Genomic DNA, 11,597 nt, shown 5'->3' on the forward strand with positions numbered 1-11,597 from the left:
AGAAGTGCCAAGATGCTCTTGTAACTTGTCAGAGATGAACCCACTCATGCTCATCCTAACTACCATCCAGTTCAGAGAATTTGTTCCATTCTTATGTACTGATTGCATTATCCTTTTTTTTATATATATAATTTTTTAAATGATTACAAAAGTGCAGTACATAAGTAGCTCAGGAAATCAGGATGGGCTCCTTGGAAAGCCATACTAGTGTTCCAGTTCCTGTTAGCTGTCTTTTGGAAACTGAGGTTGGTCCACAACATAGGAGTTACAGTTCAACCAACTGCTTGCCAACAACTGAAATGGAATGTGGGCACTACTGCAATTAACATTAATGCATCACATAACATGGCCTTGTAAGGAAAAGGAAGAGCAGAGTTAAGTGACTGGTTGGCGATGGTTAATAGTGCAAAAGATCCATTATTCATGGGGAAACTTTTTGGAGATGATGATCGAGAAAAAAAGAAGAAGGAAGTACTTATTGATAAAGAGATTAAAGGGGGTTGTCTAAAGCTTCAAAGCAAGAATATATTTATTACCAGTGCACAGTAACTTCTCTGAAGTTTGTATGCCTCTCCCATTTTTATGCTTTTGTTTTTCTCGCATGTGAAATGTTGAGCTAATCTTCTATAACTAATAGGTTAATTTAGATGGTATGGGCAAACTGAAGGACAACTTTATTTCACAATGGAGCTATGCATTCAAATAGAGAAAGATGATGGATAACGAGGGTGTAATATTCATAAATTGTTTTAAAAAATATATATATTTTTTGTGTCGAGTGAAAAAAGCTACTAGTTAAAAGCACGATATACATTATAATATGATAAGTAGCGGCCTAAGCTTTTAAATTAGTTAATAATATTAAAGGTATGGTATGCATTTATACGTATATAAAATTTATTATTTATCTTGTAATTATCAAAAATTGAGAGAAAATGCATTTATAGTATATGGAGCAAAGGGTATTGTAGTAAAGAAGCAGTGAGCAAAGAAAGGGTTTGTGGAAAATGACAGTGTGGGAGCATTGAACTTGGAAGCAGGCTCTTTTCATAGAGCTAGCTAGCACAAGGTTTTTAACTCCTGTGTCTCCTGACAGCCATCACATGCCCATGGAGACAGCTAGAGACCTACTCACAATGATCAACCCACATGGCATTGTGAGGAAGAACCAAAGCACCCTCTGACCCACTCAATTCCATCCCAAACTCACTCCCATTCTTAGGATTAAAGAAGAGAGCCCATAACTCCTCCCTGTCACCATTCCTCATTCCCTCATTGGATTCACTGCATTCCTCTGATCATACATTCCCCTCCCCATCTGCAGAATCCAACCAAAAGAAGAACAAGAAGAAGAAGAAAAAAAAAAAAGAAATAGAGAGAGAGAGAGAGAGAGAGAGAGAGAGAGAGAGAGAGAGAGAGAAAGGGAAAGCTACTTAATTTGGCTCATTTCTTCTCTTTTGCCAGTCCATATTTGATTCCCAAGTTTCCCTTTTTTATTTCCCCTTTTCCCAGTTCATCTTTGCAGCTTTTGTTTGCTGGAAGAGTGTTGTTTCCTTCTGATTCAGGTTTGCTGCATCCAGCCATCATCTTTATAAATTTCCAATTGGGACCCTGGTGTGGTAAATCATATTCCTTGTACTTATTCAAGGTTGTGTTGGGGGGAAAAAGAATTGAGTCTTAGGATATTGTATTCTGGTTGGGTCTTAGTTGGAATGTTCTTTGGGGTTGTTGTTTGTGACCTGTACTGGGTTGTCTCTTACCACCTACGAGAGAAGGTGATTCTGATGCATTGATATGAATTCAGAAGGCTTTCTTGATGAAGTATAGTTGTGGAAAGAGCTCTGAGTTCTGAGTTTGTGGCAATTACAAGTTCTCATATTGTTAGAGTAGAGTTAGAGATGCCTGCAAAAGTTATAAATCCGTTTGGCGATGAAAACCCAGACTTTCATAAGCAGATTGGATGCATGACTGGGATCTTTCAGATATTCGACCGCCACCATCTCATCGCTGGAAGGCGTCTCACGGCACAGAAGCATAAGAAGCTTCCTTCAGGTATATATCTCATAGCTCTATGTTCAATGTTGTAAATTATCATTTTGTTGCTGTTGTTATTCCTCAATTTTCTTGGGGATTAAATGATTGGCAAATAAAATTAATTGGTATGACTTAATAGTACATAGTTTTGGCTTTCATTTTTCAGTAATCAGTTTAATAGCACATAGCTTTTCTTACGGAAATATACATTTCTTGTAATGCAGATTCTTTTTGAGAAAAGATTGGGGATTAAAACCCAGTTAGGCTTTAATTAGTAAGATGAAAAGATGTACAACGTTAAAAATTAATAAGAGTAGCGCATATTAATGAGTCAAATGAGCTGTCTGATTGGTCTTGCTCTTATCAGTTAGGAAAAAAACTATTTGCATTTTGAATCATCTTATTTCTAGGTATCCCTAAACTGAGAGATTAATTAATTTCAAAGGTTTTATATCATGTTGTAAAGCATTTCGTGTGGCATTGGATTCAGGTGGTCAAGTAGTTATAATTACTAATTAGCATTAACATGTAAAACGAGCAAGTTTTCCAAAATATACATAACAAAATATAATGAGTTCATGTCATGTATCTCTTCTCTGGATATGTACCTGGTTGAAAAATCACACAGTATCAATTTACGCTTCAATTTTTTATTAGAAAATATTGCATTCTTAACGAAAATTTCATATTCTTTTCACTCTTGCTTACTTCTTCATTGCCTCATTTTGAACCTTGGTTTTATGCGATCTGCAAGTCTGTATTATCTGATTCATCTCTCCTGCTCTATTTTAATCATCATTTATATTTTTAGGCTATGGTTACTCAAATAGCAAAAGTCATGGAGCAGACCATAGTACATCTTCTCCACAGGTTAATCTGGTAAGACTTCCATCTTTCTTTTCCTTTTTCTTTTCTGTTAATCAATGTTTGTTATTGTTGAGTTAAGGGAGGAGGTGTGACAATGTAATGTGTTATGCAGGACAAAAGTTTCTGCAAGAGCTTGAATGAAAATCCCAGGTCTTCAATGGAGTCATCAACAGCTTCGCTATCTTCTTCATCTTGGTCATCCTTTTCTTCACTTGACTGCAACAAATCAAGCCAACAAGAGTTCCCCTCTTTCGACCGGACATTCTTTTCAGAGAGGACCTCAAAAGGTTCACAAAAGCTGAAGAGTTCAGAAGTTACTACTAAATCCATCTCAACTAATCCAAGTGTATCAGTTCAGTCAGGTCGTCTGTCGCATGGTATCCGAGATGTTGTGAAGGATTCAATTAATAGAGATAGCCGGGGATTATCGATTAAGACTTCAGCAAAAGAGGAGGTGAAAAGGCATGAACTAAAGCACAAGGACTCCCCAAGGCCTTTGCTGCTCTCCAAGTCATTGGATGGAACATATGTGATTGGAATTGATAGAACTACAAAGTTTTCATTGGATGTTGATGAATCCATTGGAGTCCTGAAAAAACTTAAAGAAGTACCACACAAGTTTTCTGAGTATGAAGCTAAAGATGCCTCTTACACAATTCCTAGGGAATGTCAGCGCTTTTCATGTGATGGTAGGGAAATTTCACGCCTATCAATGGATTCACGTGATAATTGCAAGTCTAATACCAGTCCTAGAGAGCTCCCTAGACTCTCTTTGGATAGCAGGGAAGGATTCCTGAGGAGCGGGAGCTATAACTCTAGTCCAAAGCTAAATTTACTTTGCAAAGACTTGGATAGAAATAGCAGCAACCAAAGAGTTTCTACCGTATTGAATCAAGACTCACCTGGCCACAAGCGGTCCACCAGTCTTATTGCAAAGCTCATGGGGTTGGAAATATTGCCCAGTGTAGACTTGGAAGCTCATGAACCAATTGCAGAGCACAAGAACATCTTCTTGAGAAAATCATCTAATACAGTTTCCCGCTGTAAATTTGATCACCCATCTCAGTCTCCTAAGAACACTTGCAAAAATGTTCCTGCCCCGCAGCCAAAAGGTCATGCTTTGGTTTCAAAACCCAAGTCATCGTCAAGGATATTAACTGAAGCAGCTCCTTGGAGGCAGCAAGATGGAAGTGACACTAAAAGGAGTACTTGTGATTACCAAGAAGTCCAGATGAAGCCAAAAACTACATCCGTCTACAGTGAAATAGAGAAAAAATTGAAAGATCTTGACTTTCAGGAATCCAACAAGGACCTCAGGGCTCTTAAACATATTTTGGATGCTATGCATGCAAAGGGACTGTTACAAACAAAAAGAGCTGATGATCAACAATCTGAAATGTCACTCCGGGAAACTTTGACTAGGGATGACCAGAATCTTAGAGAAGTAAATCTCCAAAAATCATTGGGCCAAGGAAATGGCAACCCAAGAGCTTTTGATCCTCCAATTGTAATCATGAAACCGGCAAAATCTGTCAGCAAATCTAGCATTGCAACTGCTTCTGTTACCCCAATTGCTGACCTAACTGGTCTTCGGAAGTTGCGGATCAGTGATTCAGAAGGCAAAAGGAATGTTTCTCTAAACAGCAGATCGGTTAAAGAACACAGTCCTAAATTCAGTCCCAAGAGCCCTAGTAGTGATGCTCTCTCCAGGAGTAAGCAATTCAATAGCAGGAAACTTCAAGTTTTGTCTAAGCCTCAACAGTCTTTAAGAGATAATAGTGACAAGTCATCAGAAACTTCAAGCTCCACGAGCCCAGGATTACAGAGAAAGGTTGAATGTGAGAGAAATTCTCGGCCTCCTATTCCTTCTAATAGCTCAAACAAGGGACAGAGGCATTCTATCAATAGGCAACCATCTGAATCAGTCTCTCCAAGAGGAAGACAAGGGCGAAAAGCTTCTCAAATACAGAGCTGTGTGAAGATAAACTCGAGTCGTCAGGAAGATGGAATCTCACAGAACTCTGATAGCGGTATTACCTTGACATCACAGGCAGATGTTATGAAATCATCTTTTATTCAGCAAGGCATACAGAGTCTTGCAAGCAGGATGGCTGATAGCGCACCACTTTTCTTGAATCAGGAGGTATGTGCATTGTCTTGAATCACTTTTCTATGGATAATATTAAAGTTTCAGAATTCTTCTCCTTGTTAGATGAATTAAATTAACTTAATTCTGTAATTTCTTTGCTTTTATCCATCACAAATTCAAAACTTTGTTGCTGTTTCAAGACATATTATTGGGCCTATTCTTAATACTTGATATCTGATGTTTTCTGCAACTTCAATATTATATATCTAGGTTTCATTGTCTTAATTTCTCATATCCTGCATCCCTTCTCATGGTCAGTGATATTCTTTGTTTCAGAAATCTTCTCTGATGCTGAATGGAGATTCATCAGTTAAGGAACTTAGAACTGTTGCACCTGAACAGCCGAGTCCTGTCTCTGTCCTCGATGCGTCATTTTACCATGATGATCCATCACGGTCTCCGCTGAAGAGAATCTCAAATTCTTTCAAAGGTGAGGGTTTCTTTATTGAAGAAAATAAGTATATCCTGGTGATGCAGAATGCTGTAACTTGTAAAATAATTGCTAGTCAACCACTCTGCTAGAACTGAACAGATCAGTACCTTTGTGTTCCAGTAATTTTCCCTGACAATATTCATACATTTTAGGTTCTAATAGCATCCAAAAGTAAGCACATTATTTTAAGATTAAGAACTGCTTGCTTGACATTGTTCCTAGAATAATTACCTCTGTACAGCTGTTTTCCAATCATAGTCCTTTTAGAGTTAAAAGTTCAATTTCATTCAAAGCAAGGAGTTAATTTATCCGATGATAATGTAAGTGTGATGCTAGATGAAATTATCTGCTTCCCTTGAAGATTACCCACATAAAGAAGCCAACTGTTGCCTGTGATAAAATGCAACATGGTTGTCCTCCCTTGAGGTGTCCCGTTAATTAAGTTGTGATGTCCTTAAAAGGACAAGCATTCTTACCTGTCAGTTGGCTCCATAGTTACAACCAATAACTACTCTGACATATTATGTGTGGTCCTAAAATCTAAACATCAAATCTACAGTTCAAATCTACATGCATGTTTCTCTTGTGAACAACACTTAAGCCCCACATATGGTTGTCCAATTACTCCTGGCAATCTCCGATTTTAATCATACATAATCTACTGTTCTCCTTTTACTGAGAAGGAAGAGGGGTGTGAGTTCTTCTGTTGCTTAAGCTAGTACATCATGCACTTCTTATGATTAAGGACTTGAAAATTCCAAGACATGCAAACTCTGTATCTTTCCATGTATAAAGCTATTTTGATATATTTTCTAGTCCATAGGCATGAAACAATTTCAACAAGGGCTATTTATCTATTCATTTTGTAGGTAGTGCAATAATATATGAAGGAGGTTTAATCTTTCAAAAATGGGGATGGAATTATAACTAATTTACATTTTTATTTTCTTTGAGCAGATGATGAAATTCATTCTTCAGATGAATGTTGGAACCCAATTAGTCTGCCCGACACACCAACATCCAAGATTAGCACTGAAGTCGGCCAAATGAATCCTGAACACATGGAAGTTCTTGTTCAGAAACTCAGAGAGCTGAGTTCTCTTGAGGAAGAACTCCCAACCACCGATATTGTTACATCGTTCTCTAGTACACAAAATAAAGATCACCTGTATGTCTACGAGATACTCTCATCTTCTGGCCTTCTACTCAAAGATCCGTGCCCCAGAGCAATATGTCAAATGCCTGTTCAGCTAAAGTCATCAGGCTACCCTGTCAACTCTGATTTATTCCTTGTTCTTGAACAAACAAAACTACAGCAGCTCTCAACATCTGAATCTGCTCATGGGATCACTCTCCAGCCTCAGCCTGATCCTGAAAAGCTTCACCGAAAGCTTGTTTTCGATGTGGTGAACGAAATTATATTTCAGAAGATGGAGTCATCAAGCTCCATCCATCAACTCGAATCCTTTCTTCGATCGAAAAAGCTCAGTGGTCAGCAACTGTTGAAAGATATATGTGCAGAGATTGACCAACTCCAAGCTGAAACCTCAATACCTACCACTTGCAATGATGATGACAGTCTAATATCAGGTGAAGATATATTGCATCAAATGAAAGGTTGGGAAAACTTCCGCAGCGAGGTCAAGGGAATGGTTTTGGACATTGAGAGATCAATCTTTAAGGATTTAATTGATGAGGTCATAAGTGGCGAAGTCGAAAGTTCTCAGATCAAGCGAAGCAAGCTGCGAAGGCAGCTCTTTCCGAGGCACAGTTAACTAATTCAAGTTCTACCATATCTTTCCTCTTTCTAAAGTTTTTTTTTCCATTGATAGCTTGTATAGAACTATCTGTTACAGAATCTTGAAGCCTAACATGGCATCTTATAAAGTAGTCAGTAATACTGCATACTATCATATATCATTTGTAATAGTTTGAGTGCCCACTTAACCAGTGAAGCCAAATGGTGGCATCGACTCTTTATAATTCTCCATGCTTATATCCTTCAGTCTTCTTTTTCTTTTTTCTTCAATTTCTCATTATTTTGGGACTCCTCTAGGCTTTCTTTTTTTCTTTTCAAATCAAAAATTAAAGTTAAATTGGCAAAAAGAAAAAAAAAAGGAAATGATGCTCAACATGAAATACACATGAGTACAAGTATATAACAATATAATAGATTCATCTGCATTTGTGGTTCAAATCTTTTACTTAGTAATTGAAAAAGAATAATTACACTAACACTATCTAAATATTGTATATTTTTACATGTATTTCTTTAGTATTTTCTTTTTTCAATTGATCCTTTAAAATCTCTCATCTTTTCGAGTGTAGTCATGAAAAATATTAAATAACTATTCTATCCTTAACTCTTTTTTTTCTTTTTTTCTCTAAAATAAATAGAAAATAGTCCTAGAGGCATAAAATTGATCATTCGACATAAATTAATGGGTTTATGCGGAAATAGACAAAAGTTCAGGGGCAGTTCATAAAATACACCATGCCACGTCGGATAATAACTCATTTTCACAAATTAAGGAGATATTAATCATATTATAGCGCGCTCTTAAAACAATACTTGAATAAATTTTGCATTCTTCTTGGATCGAAGCCGCTTAGGAATTCTTCGTTCTCCGCCCTTTTCTCGCTTCTAGGGTTAGTAGCATAACCTTCCTCTCCAATCTCTTCGCGTCTCCTTTCTATTTGGCCCGGCTCCACCTAATTCTTGGTCGTTTTCTCGACTTTTTCTTTCATGGGTTTCTCTTTTTGATCCATTTTATCTCGTGGGTTTGTGCCAAAAAAGAGTTCTTTTTTCCTACTCCTGAGTGGGATTTCGGAGGGGTATTTTTTCTATTGTGAAGCTGATATTTTTTTATATATATATATATATTTTATCCAGATCGGCATTGCCTTTGTTCAGCATTACGACCAAATACTTCATCCATCACCAGAACTAGTTCGTAGGTTTTCACAAGATTGGAGCATCCTAAGTCAGGGAGATCCCAGTGGAGTAATGACCTCAGTTATGCAGGTATATCTCTCCATAAGAATAGAGTCACTTTTATTTAAGTATGATATGTTCTTTTAATGCTATCTCATTTGAATATTCTACTAGCGACTATGATTTCAGTAGTTAGTTCTTGTTAAGCGTATTATGTTTGGAAACTCCTAAGTTCCTAATTGGCTTTTATAAGTTCTTTTTTGCAATTTTTTGAATGTTTTCTACTACAACTGATGTTTTTCTTGGTATTTTAGTGATTTGCTTGTAATTTTTAGTCAGTTCACTCTTAGATCAAATTAGTCATTCAACAGCAACAGCAACAGCAACAACCAATAATGACCACCATTACCACCGCCAATAACAATCATCAATTTATTTGTTTTGAGCTTCACATTCTTTGAGAAATGCTAACGAGGTTCAATGACGCTGATGAAAGGTACCAGTGGGAAACTGGGACGGGGTCATAAATTGGCACATATTATAGACTGAATTATAATGGAAAAAAGGGCTGTTGAGTACGATCAATCATTCTTCAAAAGATTGTTGGAGCAAAAGCACTGGCAGATCAGTTAGCTTGTAGCTGAGAATGATGCATGGAAGGTGGCATTATTTGACAAGCTGTTACTCCCAATAATTTGGTTTTGCTATAATTGAATAGTTGATACTTTTCCTCCATTCATCTCTCTTCTTCGCTCTGATTAGTCATTTAGTTAAAATTCCCTTCTGTTGTGCATACTTTTGACATGGATATTTTTGTGACTGTGCAGGACAGGAATGTAGTATATTCATTCTGTAAATTATAGTGGTTCGTATATTAGTGTTGTAGTTGGAAACTGCCATTATCTGGTTAAAGTTGAAACACGAACAGAAAGATGGATATACCAACACATATTTGGTTGAGTTCTTTTTAACCAAAGTTGCAGTGCCGTTTAGAGGAAAGATTAAAAGATGTAGATGTTTTTGACATTTTTGTATTATTGTTTTTCAGATGTCCCTCTACCTTTTCTTGCAGTTCATAATCAGAATTTTTTTTGCTGCATGTCTATATCTTTGAAATGGATTTACTTTTTATTAGTTCAATTTTTGTGCTCTTTCTCTTTCCATTTTTGATGACTACAACAAAAGATTGACAAATTAATTGCAGATTGATCTTTTGTATGCTTTTCAAGTGAGCAGGCCATCAGTGAAAAACTATTGTGATAGGAAATCAGTGACAAAATATTGTCATTGGAACTTATTAACTGTTATACATAGATAGAGACTGCTGATTGCTTGATTCACAATTATCTTACTGGAATGGGGTCTTCATTGTGGTGACCTGAACCTGGACTGGAACTGATAACATATAAATCCACTGGATGATCACAAAGTGTTTTCAAAAGTTCTGAAAAATTTATTGAAATTCATACATCTCAATCTATGTGGATTCTCCTGTGTTACCTGGTGCATGCTTATTAGAGTCATTAAATGTTAATTGTGGTCTTTGCCTCATTTCAATTTTTTCTCATTAGTCTCTTAGTCTATGGACTATGAGTAAGTTCAAAAGCTAATAAGCTATGCAACCACATACTGGATTCTACTTTTGTTTACATGCAGTAGTAAAAGGAGCTTGTAGGTTGATCCTCCTGAATAGGCTATTTAATTATTTTTCCTCTCTAATCGTTATGGTTTTGTTACAGTGTCCCTAGACCTTTCAGGAATGATAAATAGGGAGAATCTTGACTTACATAATGCATCATACCATTAGGATTTGCAGCAAGGTTACCATCTCTTATATTTTTCCTGACAAAATTAAAATCTCGGCTTTTTTGTCCTTTTTCTGCATCTGTATCCCTCCAGATTGTCTTATTTGGGTGTAAGGGAGGAATGACAAATTATTTTAGGAAATGTAATGAACCTAATAATGATTGACATTCATATTCCAACACTAGGAGTCAAGGCATAGAAGATAAAGGCTAACATTTTCTTTCTTCATCCATGTTGCATTGCTGGAGGACCTCATCTCCAATCTCACTTTAGTTCCCTCTCAAGAAGATAGAACATGGGCATCTAGCAAAAATTTTGGTTTGCTTTATTCACCATTGTCGCTATCTTCTTCCTATCTTGATATCAAGAAAGGAACCCCTTGATGAATTTTAATATTTTCTTCCCTGTGAAGAAGAGGCACAAGAGGATTGCACTTCAGTTAAACAAAACTATATGCATACGTCTATAATCAGGTAACATAGACTTCCCCATTCTGTTTTCGCACTTATTCCTTTCATGTGCTTAAGACAAGTTTGTCTAGTGCAAAATATATTTCAGCTAATTTAGTTGGTTGGTGACTTGGTGGGAGAAAAAAAAAGTGCCTTTGGTTAGATCTGAACACTGATGATGATGTTTTTGCTCTTCCAGTTGTTAATGGTGCGTCTTTCAAGAGGAATGATTTCAGGAATCAAACTGACTGCTCAGATGATTGTCAATTAATACCTCTACTTTCTCTCAATGGTTATCAGCAATGCATTCACCAAATGGGAATGATACGTTTGGCTGGCTCAGTAAAATGTTGTCTTAGAAGTTATATTCAACTGATGATTATTTTTATTTTTTTAAAATTAGGTGTTGTAACAGTTGCTATTTTCTGGAATAGGAATCCTGCATCGATTTTTTGAGGTCTACTCTTATGAGATAGATTAACTAGGTAGAAGTTGAATATTTGTTTTCTGGTTTATATAGTTTTCTGATTTAGATTGTAATTAAGAATGTTACTGGCCATCATTCAAGCATGGGGTTCTATAATTGCAGCATTCCCTTTGGTTTATATAATCTTTCTGAGAGAAGTGGGAACTGAACAATGTCCCAGTTTAACCTGCCATTGGAGTTCAAATCAGAGAGTACTTATACAAAACATAGTCTTTTATTATATAACTGCATTTCTAAGAATTCCTTCATCTTATATAAAATATAACTTTGGCATGGACTTGAATCTGGTGTGATTTGTATCAACATCTCTCCTTAAACCATTTCTTTCTTCTTTTTCCCTTCTCCTTTTCCTCTGATTTGTTATCAGAAGAGATTTTAGCCATCTGCTGATGTACTGTCAAAATAAGTTAGAAATGAAAATATAATTAACTTTGAAC

At 36.4% G+C, this 11,597-nt stretch overlaps 1 protein-coding gene and 1 long non-coding RNA gene across 3 annotated transcripts; both read left to right on the top strand.

Moving 5' to 3' along the window:
• Positions 1-1,672: 1,672 nt before the first annotated feature.
• On the top strand, positions 1,673-7,466 carry LOC140787421 (protein LONGIFOLIA 1-like). Its single transcript, XM_073136330.1, has 5 exons — positions 1,673-2,052; positions 2,846-2,913; positions 3,014-5,044; positions 5,327-5,480; positions 6,441-7,466. The coding sequence occupies exons 1-5, from the start codon at positions 1,899-1,901 to the stop codon at positions 7,256-7,258; spliced, it is 3,225 nt and encodes a 1,074-aa protein (XP_072992431.1). The 5' UTR covers positions 1,673-1,898; the 3' UTR covers positions 7,259-7,466.
• Positions 7,467-8,063: 597 nt separating this feature from the next.
• Positions 8,064-11,256, top strand: LOC140785754 (uncharacterized). 2 transcript variants are annotated; one of them, XR_012108512.1, is made up of 3 exons: positions 8,064-8,132; positions 8,377-8,508; positions 10,873-11,256. It is a non-coding gene; the product is annotated as an uncharacterized lncRNA (long non-coding RNA). The 2 variants fall into 2 exon arrangements; XR_012108511.1 differs by having other exon boundaries at positions 8,377-11,256.
• Positions 11,257-11,597: the final 341 nt, after the last annotated feature.

The sequence above is a fragment of the Typha latifolia genome, chromosome 4 (genome assembly GCF_019914945.1).
Source record: "Typha latifolia isolate L0001 chromosome 4, TyphaL0001v2, whole genome shotgun sequence".
Lineage (NCBI taxonomy): Eukaryota > Viridiplantae > Streptophyta > Magnoliopsida > Poales > Typhaceae > Typha > Typha latifolia.